Here is a 12374-nt window from a genome sequence, read left to right on the forward strand (position 1 = left end):
GTTTGTGTGAGTGATCTCTGCCTTCCTGATGAGACCCTGATGGGGGTCTGTGCATACATACTCCCCTGTAGCAGTCAGACCTCGTGGTGGGAGGTGCATTCCATATAGATGCAGGTGGGTGTACAGGGGGGTCCCCGACCTGGGTCCAGCTGTGGCCTCATGACCTTCTCCATGAGGTGTTTTCTAACCTGAAGTTTCTGCGCCTCATGGGTATGGCTAGGAAGGAACAGGAAAGGCAGTCAGCCCACTCCACCCTGTATCTCCTTGACTGGCGGCATGAGGAGAGCAAGGGCATTTCAAAAAGTGGGATGGCCCTGGAGCCCTCCCTCACTCCCCCCAATTCTGGCACCACTGCATGGAATGCATGCATATCCACAGTGGATTACACACAGGGACCAGCACTTGAAGAAGAAATCCAACAATTTGGTAAACATCTAAAAATGTGACTGCTTATCCAGATCTTTTTGGGCCTAGAAATTCAGATGGATTGTCATGCAAATTTTCAAGCTATCCAAGGTACCCTGTCTTTGGTTTAGTTGGAAACACAGCAAGAAAATAATCTCTTATAGTTATAGCTGAAATATGCAGAGGCAAGCAAAACTGTAAACATAAAACAACAAAATAAATTGACCAAATGTTTCTAAACCTTAAAGTTTCAGGTTCAATTCAGTTTGAATCTTCTCTTAAATTTATCATAGGAAGTTCACCAGAAGCTATTTACAAAAGCTATTTGTAAATTAGAATTACACTGGAATGAAAACATCTGTGGGGATGAGTAATTACAGTGTGAATTTCAGAGTATGTACAGGATAAAGTAAAACCCTACACAGGTGCCATTTAAGTAAAAGAGTTTGTGCAGCCCCATTTGAGTAAAGAGCTCATGCCACACTTCATATTTGTGTTATGGTGAGGAACGTAAACTATTTTGAACATGACTAGACTTGACATATCGTGGGATGCAGAAAACATTCATGTGAATTTCAGTCATAACAAGACACTCTGTAGTTCCAGGTTAGAGGCCTAGGGAGGTCACATTCCTGTGGGCATGGTAGCAGGGATTTGTAAAAGCATGCACACATCTCTCTGTTACAACTGAATAGGCAATTTGCTCTTCCCTCAAATGCCTTCAGTTTTTATTCCAGATCCCAGTTATGGTACTCAAAGCAGTGAAAAATTCATGCCATTATGCTGTTGTGCTGATAATGGAGCTGTTGCTGTGTTTTCTCACTGTGCAAGACACAGTCCAGGATATGCAGCTATGTGGCCTAGGCATGCCAGACATATTTATGAATATTTATGATTGGCATTACACCCAACAGCGCATGTATATTCTTATCAAGAAGAGCATCAAACTGGTGATGAAACCGATAATCTTTTCAAAGCCAACAGATAGGCTGGATATAGGTCTACTTGTTTCTTGTGGGATGACTAGTTTGGATTTCTGAAAATTATTAACTACAAAACTCTAATTTCCCCTGTACCCTTGTTCTGAGTCAGGTGGACACTGCAAGAAAAGCTTCTCACACAAAGTTTCCAAATCTGGTTCTAGCTGAAGTATCCAGAGGAAAGCAAATATGTAAACAAATGAACAAAATAAATGACTGATCTTTCTAATTGGGGAGAGACCTAATCCATGTTTACGCAGTCTGGATACCTCAGCACTTTACAAATGTCCTTATTTTCCCCTCTGCCATAACATGTGGAGGGGCTCTAAATCAAATCCCTGCATGTGCAGAGGAGAGAAGGGCACAGTGGCTCTGCCACAGGCTGTCTACTTCCCCAAAGCCTATGGAAACCCCTTCACTGTCATAGCACCCACGAGGAGCAGGGGCAAGTAAACAGCCACATGAAGTGACATCTACTCACTCTACATTCATAGGAGTTTACTCACGTAAATTAATGCTGACCCTGTTGTCACTGGCTTATGAAGTATCCCTCCTCTGCAAGCTGATCTTCCCTCAAGGAAGAGATCAGGGCAGCCAGTGAGAACTACATGAGAGCAGAGGTCCTGAGGCAGAGTACGGAAGAAAGGTGGCAGGAGGGGAATGAGGGACAGACTCTGCATGGATGCTTTGGGCCTCTCTCTGGATTCTTCAAGATTGTAATCATTTATAGTTTAAAAGGACTAACTCCCCTGGTCTCTGCACTGGAAAGTGCAAGGAGCAAAATGGGACAATTCAGAGGACCCTGGTACTTTCCATTGGACTTGCCTCTCTCCACACTTTTGTTTGCAGTACAGATAATATAGCCAAGTGAATTTACAATAGTAGCAAATGTGGTGTGGTTCCTCCGTTCTGGCAGAATCAGACCTGCAAGGTCTGACTAACTAGATTAGATTCAATTTAGTTTAGGCTAAATATAAAACACAACTGGGAAGACTGTCTGTTGTATGAGATGCTTTGCTATTTGTTCACCAGGCATATAAACACACTGGCGATATGACAGATACATTTCACAGCTGGCATCGCTGCATTTCATGCTTGCAGAAGAACTGATGTGCAGTTCTGTGCTAAGTGGTATTAGCTCATTTGGAGCATGTCATTTTCCTGATAGGAATTGGAGAGCCTTGCAAAGTTCTACTCACTCAATTAGCAGGGGCAAATTTGGTTGATTTTTTGGTTTCTGAGGTGCAGACAGGAAAGCAGACACACAAGAGGTTTAAGGGACTTCCCCAAGGCCATAGAAGGAGTCAAAGTGACATAGCAGGGATTAGAATTTCCTGGTTTCTAGTCTATTACTCATATCTCACCTGTTCTCTAACCTGATTAAAGGGAACTTCTATACGTACTGTAATGAAGTTCATCTTTGGAGGGTGGGTAAATAAATAAATAAATACATAAGAGGTTTTATTATACGTTAGGGGAAGATATAAAAAATAACTTTGCATTCTCCAAATGAGCAGGTCAAAACATGGGTAAATATCTTGTGCAAAGCATATATTGGAACCTTCATGTATCCCAAAAACAAGTGTACCCTATTTATTTTATGTAGATTACAATTTATATGGCAAAAAAACTTTTCAAGTACCAACTACTTTAAGATGACCATTTTGTTACATTTTTTCAGTGGCAGGTCAGTACAACATAGTTGAAACGTGATTTAAAAACTCTTGTGTGGAGATGTTTCCTCTTTCAAACCAAATGTTTTGATTAGTTTTTTTTTATAATAATACTTAGAACTTATATAACATTTTTTATCCTAAACATTTCAAAGGTATTTAAGTTTAATTATCTCCATTTTACAGATGGGAAAATTGAGACTCACCAAGAGGTGAAGTGACTCACTCAGGGTCATACATAGAGTCAGTGGCAGAACTAAAATTGGAGTCCAGGCCTCCTGATTCACTGTTCCCTGTTTTAATCACATGACAACACTGCCTCCCACTGACTAAGAAAAAATTAAAGACTAGTTTGTTTTTTAATGTAGAGTCAGCTGACACTGCTAATTCTGCTGTCCTTACTCAGGCAAAAGTCTCAAGAATTTCATCCAAAATATATTAATTTTGATGTCACTGGGAAATTGTCTGGGCTAAGGAGTACAAGACTGAGCCCTAAATTATTTTCCTTATTTTTGATATATGTACAAGCAACAGCTTCCCTAATACACATAGGGGGAAAAAATCTCCTATGCTGTAACTACAGAAAGTATTAGAGTAACTCAAATCAATACTTTGCTTAAAAAGCAAGCAAGCCTCCCTCCCCACACACACAGTTCAGAACTTTAAAAACAGGAAAGGCTATTTATATAGGAAAGGAAGAGTAGATGCAAATGCAAGAGTAGTGGCATGCAGCTATATGCAAAGAGAAAAGAGTTAGCTACAGTTACCTGACAGTCTGGCAGTCCGGCCCCCTGGCTAGTTGTGAGCCGCATAGTGGTATGGAGGTAGCAGGCTGCTGATAATCTACAAGAAACTGATAAATTAGACATATATACAAAGAGATGACAAAGCAAGGGGTTAGTAACAATAGTGAACAGACTATGCAGCTGATGGAGAGATTTAGTGAGGAATGTATGTTTAGTTCTTATTAGCTAAGTTAACAGTTTCTTTCACAAATACTCATGGAAACAGTTGAGCTTATTTTTTTCCCCACTGGCAAGATATTATTAGATGGGAGTTTTAGATCAACCATATTTAATTTGCAATATGGGCCTGACGGTAGTCTTTTCACTGACTTCAATGGGGTCTGAATCAGGCCATATTAACCATTATTTTATCATAGGGTATGAATGCAACTGGTTTCCTTACTAGTAATATAAAATGTCAATAATAGCTACTTTAAAATTCTCATGATATCTTATGCCTATCATATGTAAAAAAAATCCTCTGTGGACTTGCAGAGTAAAAAATATATATATAATCCTGTGGCAGTCCCAGCTGCCATCAAAAAATAGTTATTTCAAAAAGATTTAAATCAGACATTACAACCTGCAAGTAGTGGCAGTGAGATTGTGTGTGTGAAATAAATGTAGAGCCACTGTAATTCTTGTGACTGTGTTTATACTGGAATGAGGAAACAGATTTTAAAACCACTAACAATGTTCTCTGTTTTCTTGATTTAAAAACCAAATCAAACAACAACAAAACAAACCCTGAACTGCTAGCCTTTTACCAACTTCCGAGTCTGAGCAAACCCCACCACTGCACAACAATATAAGAAACTAACAGTCTGACTCTTTATAATGGAGCTAGTCCAAACATTCTGCGGCCTGTGTTATACACATATAGTCAGACAGATGATCGTCATGGTCTTTTCTGGCCTTAAAATCTGTGAGTGAAATCCTGACTCCATTGAAATAAATGGAGTTTTGCCATTGATTTCAGTGAGGTCTGTGCATCTCTTGTCTGCCATGAAGACTGCATCTTGATTCTCCAGATCCCAGCTTTTGATTCTCTAAGTTTCTTTCTCTAAAGCAACTGCTTAGGAAACGGGAAGTTATTCTAATGTGAATTTTAAAAACAAAAATGACAAGACATCATAGTTAATCAGAATCTTTTTTAGGAATCATGAATCTTTTCTTCTTTTTCTCACTGGCTGCCACTCAAAGCACAAAACTCCTTTTGAAGGAGGTACAAATAATGTCACAGTCTCTGCTCTGGTGTAGAGGAAGATTGTTCCCTTGGAATTCAATTCTGCTGTCTCAATCAGTTGGAAATTGTTGTTGGTACTATATATACACAAAGACTCCCCACATGTAACTGACACTGTTGGTACTGTTCTTTTTTCACAGAGGGCAGGGTACTTGCCTGAAAATACTGGGGGTCATTTTAGTACCACAGTTGCCCCTTCTCAAACAAATCCATTTATCAGTCACCATATAGTGATCTGTGTCCTAAGGTGATCTGTGCTGCCCTCTAGTGGTTAAGTGTGTGTGGACAAATCACATTTGGTGCCTCCCTTCTCACCACAGTAAACATCATAGATTTTTGGACCCTGAGCATGACCTTTGGCAGGAAGAGGAGGAAAGAGTGTAAGGAATTATTATTCAACACATCAAAATGTGTCATATGACTTGAGTTGTCAGAGCTGCTCTTTTGTTGCAGTTTGCAGAATAGTCTATTTGAAGTGCTGGTCTTAGACCCAGAGCTTTCTCTTGGAAAATCAATGTATAGCTTAGTAGGGAGGTATCTTATGCAGCAAGATGGCTGTTCTACTGGTGAAAAACATTTTTACATTGTGTGATGCCTGAATGGCTATCAGTGTGTAGTCTCTCTAGCTCCCAGGACTGATGAAAGATTAGTTAAGCCATAAAATGCAGGCACTGCTTATTGCTGGTGCAGTAAAGATTTTTACTCTATGATAAGTCTCCTAAAAACAGCATCAATGACCTGATTAATGCAAGAGTCAGACTGGTTTATTCCTAAAGTCTCTGTTGCCAGGAAAGCCAAATACAGTGTTGATTTCAACCACTACAGGGACAGAACGACTATTTTGTATGAGAATCCCCCAATCCAATTCATACTGAAGTCAGTGGGAGTACTCCCATTGTCATCAGTATAAAGGCCTGCACTAGTGACAGGCAATAAATAAAAGATTCAGCATGGTTCAGAATAGCATTCTTTGAAACTCTAAGGGCACAACTCCTATCACCACTCGGTCTCATCAGCCCTACAGCTTCTCATCATTCTAGCAACTCTCCTTCACTGTTGGACTGGCCAGAGCTACTTTCTCCTTTTAAATCTAATGCCCAGTGCTAGCCATGGGCCAAATTTAGTCCTAGTGGAACAGCTTTAAATTCTGTTAATTCAATTAAGTTGCACCCATTTACATCAGGACTGACACTGGCCCTATAGATACTGTTAAACCAAGAAACTCTTTGTGAAAAATGTGGGAATTTTGGTAACATTTTTTATGATGCCTGTGCGTGCCTCAGTTTCCCTTGGGGCTTTGCATAGCTATGCACTGAGGTTGAAGGGAAGGGATAAAGTGGTGACTCAGCAGCCTGGTTGGAAACCAGCGTCATTAACAAACTGAATAAAAGTCTACACATTGTCCTGAGAGACAATGGAAACCCCAGTGGCCAGTGACCCACACACCTATTGACCAAAAGCCAAGAGGAAGGAGACTTCCCCACCCCACACACCTCTCTGCAAGGAAGCACAGCAAAGGCCCCAAGCAGTAGAACAAAGGGGAAAGTTGCTAGGTGGCTGTGATAAAAGCTGTGCTCACAGAGATCCAGCATGCACCCCACCCCCCGGAACCAAAGACAAAGGGACAGAGACAGGGCCAAAGTGGATTCTACAGCAGCTCGGCTAGGTAGAGCCCTCACATTGGCTAGACTGAACAATGTCTTAACCTTTGCTTCTCTACACCAGTGGTTCCCAAACTTGGTTTGCAACCTGTTCAGGGTAAGCCCCTGGTGGGCTGCGAGACGCTTTGTTTCCCTGAGCATACGCAGGTATGGCCGCTCGCAGCTCCCAGTGGCCACAGTTTGTCATTCCCAGCCACTGGGAGCTGCAGTAAGTGGTGTGGGCCAGGCCACTGCTTCCCGCAGCTTGTATTGGCCGGGAACAGCAAACTGCAGCCACTGGGAGCTGTGAGCGGCCTGGACCTGCTGATGCTCAGGTAAACAAAGCATCTCACAGCCCAGCAGGGGCTTATCCTGAACAAGCTGTGAACCAAGTTTGGGAACCCCTGCTCTACGCTAACCTCAGGACTTTCACATTCTGAATGCTAGGTAACCGATAGTTTATCTTGCTTTGAAAAGAGTGCTTGGCATTGCTGAAAACACTAACTGGGAGCACTGCGTCCTGAAGGAATAAAGAACAAGCCTCCCACAGGAGCTCAGCTCTGCAGGATTTGCTGCGGGGAGTGGGAGCCCCAGAGGAAACAAGGATCATTAGCACTCAAAGGTCCAGTTTTGGAGTCTCGGCGGCTGCCAGCCTGCCCCTGTGAACTGTGTGGATCTTTGGGGGTCTGGCATGCTAAAGGGGTCACTCCCAAGGGACTATTAGCAGGCTGGGGCATAGACCAGACCCTGTGGATCCCTGACACTCTTCTAAATCTTTTCCTGCTCTGTCTTCTTCTGGCTAAGCACCACACATAGTGTCACAGGTACGTTCAGCCTTTGGACCATAAAATAGGTGAATCCAATCAACATTATCATGTGTGGCTGTGTTTTTAATGTCTGAGAAATGGGCATGCAGTTTTGCTGCTGTCAGCAATGTCCTTAGTGAAAATTTTACATGCGACTACAGGATCAGCATAATGGAACTCCCTTTGTACATTCTGTCATTGGATATACGAAACAAGCTGTCTATATAAAGAGTGACTTGGTATTACCAAGGAACAAGAATAGCAAGGGATCCAAGACCAAAAAAAGTATCAAGAAAACATGAGTGCTGCTGCAAATAAGTGACTGGTGTCTTCTGATTACTCAAAATTCATGAAATGTTTCTATAAAAATCTCATGGGTAAAAATTAAGAGCCAAACACTAAATATAAACAACATTTTAAAGGGACGATTCACATTAAGAAATCCAGATGTGTGAATAAAGATTTGCAGGATCAATCCCTGAAAAGAAGAAAATGAAATTCTTATTGCAAAATGTGAAGTTGATGTTTTGGTGTTTTATGTAAAACTCACCCTGGAGACGGAAGAATCCCTTCATTTTGCAGAACTTGCAGAAAAGTCTCACTTCCTAAGCTCAGATTTTCATAGTACCCACCCCACTACTGTCATGCCACCCAATGTCAATTGCACTTGCTGCATAAATCTTGCGGGAACTTGATAATGTGTTCTGCTGAGACGTGCTATTGATAGTTCACCTGAAAACAGGAGCAGTCTCCGTTTACCTGAGAATGAATTATTCTCTTTCCTGGGATTTCAAAAACAACGACAACGTTGATTTAATGTAACTCCTGGCTAACAGAATGAATCAAGAGTAGTGAGCAAGAAAACCTTTTCTTAAAAACAACCTCCCCCCCCTTCTTCTGAACACTAGCCGTGCAATAGGCAGAAATGCAGTGTTTTACACTGCAAAATCTACTGAAACAATTTGTTCCCTCTGCTCTAAGTTTCTGATTTGGGTAAATACGTCATTTCCAAAGTCAAAGGCCAGTGTGATATGTCAAGAAAAATGGCAGCTTGGAAGGGAGAACACTCATCTTGCTGCTATGAGACAAACTCCTAAGACATTCTGAAACTCTAAGCTGAAAAGGTGGGAGAAATCTTAACAGCCTTTAAGATGAGAAATATATTTTTTCATCTATGTTATAGGTAATATTTCCATACTTTGTAACACGAGGTTTGGGACAGCTTAGTGCTGCTTTTGTCTCAGTATGTAACAATTTGAGTTTATTTCCTACCATCAGTTAAATTTGTGATTTTTCTCTTGATTTCCTAACTTATGCCAAAGAAACACTGCTTTTATTAAAACAAACTGGAATTTGATGTGGTGATTTCAATTGGGATGATTGCTGTTGGCTACTTCAGAGAGAAGGCAGCATGAGAAAAGTAACACTTAAAAGATGAGGAGAGCCTACTCACTCATAAAAAGTGACAGTCCTGTGGCACCTTATAGACTAACAGAAGTATTGGAGCATAAGCTTTTGAGGGGGAATACCACTTGCGTCTGACGAAGTGGGTATTCACCCACGAAAGCTTATGCTCCAATATGTCTGTTAGTCTATAAGGTGTCACAGGACTCTTTGTCGCTTTTTACAGATCCAGACTAACACGGCTACCCCTCTGATACTACTCACTCATAGAATATTAGGGTTGGAAGAGATGTCAGGAGGTTATCTAGTCCAACCCCCTGCTCAAAGCAGGACCAACCCCAACTAAATCATCCCAGACAGGGCTTTGTCAAGCTGGGCCTTAAAAACCTCTAAGGACAGAGATTCCACCACCTCCCTAGGTAAGCCATTCCAGTGGTCATACAATCACACTTTAGAAGATCATGGTGGTCCCTTCTGACTTTAGTCTGACCTCCTGTACAATGTAGGCCACAGAATCTCACCCACCCACTTCTGTAACAAACCCCTGACCTATGTCTGAGCTATTGAAGTCTTCAATTTGTGATTTAAAGACTTCAAGGTGCAGAGAGTCCTCCAGCAAGTGACCCGTGCCCATGCTGCAGAGGAAGGCAAAAAAACCTCAGGGCCTCTGCCAATCTGCCCTGGAGGAAAATTCCTTCCCGACCCCAAATTTGGTGATCAGCTAAACCCTGAGCATGTAGGCAAAACTCACCAGCCAGACACCCAGGAAAGAACTCTCTGTAGTAACTCAGATCCCACCCTCTCTAGTGTCCCATCACAGGTCATTGGGCATATTTACCTCTAACAGTCAAAGATTAATTGCCAAAATTAGGCTATCCCATCATACCATCTCCTCCATAAACTTATCAAGCTTAGTCTTGAAGCCAGATATGTCTTTTGCCTCCACTGGTTCACCACCTAGTGAAATAGTTTTTCCTAATATCCAATATAAACCTCCCCCACTGCAACTTGAGACCATTTGCTCCTTGTTCTGTTATCTGCCACCGCTGAGAACAGACTAGCAACATACTCTCTGGAACCCCTATTTAGGTAGTTGAAGGCTGCTATCAAATCCCCCCTCATTCTTCTCTTCTGCAGACTAAATAAGCCCAATTCCCTCAGCTTCTCATCATAAGTCATGTGCCCCAGCCCCCTAATCATTTTCATTGTCCTCTGCTGGACTCTCTCCAATTTGTCCACATCCTTTCTGTAGTGGGGGGCCCAAAACTCTACACAGTACTCCAGATGTGGCCTCACAAGTGCCAAATAGAGGGGAATAATCACTTCCATTGATCTGCTGGTAACGGTCCCCAAACAATGTCCTAAGAAAACGAGCCAGTATGGTCACAGAGGAGAGCAGAATAGTTGATGGGTGCCAGAACTTATTACAAACATGTTAAACAGATGCATGGGCCAGGGCTTGCTGATCAGTAATTTAGTGGAAGCAGTGACTGTGGTACAGTAGGAGCACGCCAGTGTGTATAGTATTTCTTCCGGGTACAAGGCTGATAAGCACTAGATGGCACCAACTATTTGATTTAGTGCAGTAAGGTTGACTTACTGTGATATTGTGTGGCAAATCTTGCAATGATCCTTCATTAACATTGTGTCAATGCTGGAGATTACGCTTATGTTAAATATGTTATCTGCAGAATATCACCCTTCAACATTTTTTACTTGAGTATCTAGCTGGCTAGATCATTGGGCTCAACAGGTAGTGATCAATGGCTCCATGTCTAGTTGGCAGCCGGTTTCAAGCAGAGTGCCCCAAGGGTCGGTCCTGGGGCCGCTTTTGTTCAATATCTTCATTAATGATCTGGAGGATGGCACGGACTGCACCCTCAGCAAGTCTGCAGATGACACTAAACTGGGAGGAGTGGTAGATACAATGGAGGGTAGGAATAGGATACAGAGGGACCTAGACAAATTAGAGAACTAGGCAAAAGAAATCTGATGAGGTTCAACAAGGACAAGTGCAGAGTCCTGCACTTAGGATAGAAGAATCCCATGCACTGCTGCAGACTAGGGACTGAGTGGCTAGGTAGCAGTTCTGCAGAAAAGGATCTAAGGGTTACAGTGGATGAGAAGCTGGATATAAGTCAACAGTGTGCCCTTGTTGCCAAGAAGGCTAACGGCATTTTGGTAGGAGTATTGCCAGCTGATCAACAGACGTGATCATTTCCCTCGATTTGGCATTGGTGAGGCCTCATCTGGAGTACTGTGTCCAGTTTAGCAAAGGTTTAGAAACACACACAGTACTGACTGGGTTAAGATCAGCAATGCAGGGAAACTTCCACAGGTGTAAATCTCATCACTCCCCAATGCCTGTTTCAATAAGTGTTTACTCCTGAAGTATGTACAAAAGATGCAGTCTCATAACAAGCATGGAAGGAAAGCATTAGATAAACTAAAGGCTTCTTACCAGCAAGAACCGGTGATTGGTTTATTGGACTGGCTAGAATATGTCATTACTGAGATAAAGAAAAGCATTTAGAAAGATGCCATCTGTATTATTGACTACTACAGAAAAATGTGATAAAGCACTGTTAACAATAATAATTTAGTGCTATACTTTGGTTTGAACATAAAGATATATGGCTTTATGGATCAGTCTGTTTAAATTGCTTCCTGGAATATCTCAGGCTTCCCTCGCTACACTATTACTAATCTCTTTCATCTAAGCAACATTACAACTACAGTTTTTTTCTTCCTCTTAGCATTTAGCCAGGTAATTTCCCAGCGCAATGGAGGTTTTAGCAAACACAGAATTCCAGATATTTTAGCCCTGCAATGCAAAGAAAACTGTAGGAAATGATGTAGATTTTGCTAAATCCTGACCTCTGCTGAATTCATGCACAAGCGGTGGGACCATTTCCTCTTTACTCCCATTATGTAAGAAACAGGCAAGGATGCTTCAACCCACTCAAGAGCACCAGAAAACATGTTCCAGTGGTGGCATGGTTTATAGGTTAAGAGATGCAGCCATCTGGCTAGCAAGCATTATGCTATAAGCAGCAACCATTATCCAGATGCAACAGTGATAATTGATAAATTAAACAGTAATAAGTCACCAGGATCAGATGGTATTCACCCAAGAGTTCTAAAGGAACTAAAATGTGAAATTGCAGAACTACTAACTGCGGTATGTAACCTATCATTTAATGATGACTGGAGGATTGCTAATGTGACGCCATCTTTTTTTTAAAAAGGCTCCAGAGGCGATCCTGGCAATTACAGGCTGGTAAGCCTAGCTTCAGTACTGGGCAGACTGGTTGAAACTATAGTAAAAAACAGAATGATCAGATACATAGATGAATACAATTTGTTGGGAAAGGGTCAACATGGTTTTTGTAAGGGGAAATCATACCTCACCAATCTACTAGAATTCTTTAAGGG

General features: G+C 41.8%; 1 protein-coding gene across 5 annotated transcripts in view; it reads right to left on the reverse strand.

Annotated features, from left to right (window-relative positions):
* The window catches only part of BICD1 (BICD cargo adaptor 1), a 310709-nt gene that overhangs the window by 19771 nt on the left and 278564 nt on the right, over positions 1-12374 (reverse strand). For 2 of the 5 annotated variants that reach the window (XM_050918364.1, XM_050918391.1), the window contains exon 8: positions 3826-3911. The exons of 1 other annotated variant lie outside the window; for it this stretch is intronic. In XM_050918364.1, coding sequence (XP_050774321.1) covers positions 3826-3911 — 86 coding nt within the window. The remainder of the gene's footprint in view (positions 1-3825; positions 3912-12374) is intronic. 2 more of the 5 variants (XM_050918401.1, XM_050918373.1) reach the window with 1 other exon arrangement.

Source organism: Gopherus flavomarginatus, chromosome 1, assembly GCF_025201925.1.
Source record: "Gopherus flavomarginatus isolate rGopFla2 chromosome 1, rGopFla2.mat.asm, whole genome shotgun sequence".
Lineage (NCBI taxonomy): Eukaryota > Metazoa > Chordata > Testudines > Testudinidae > Gopherus > Gopherus flavomarginatus.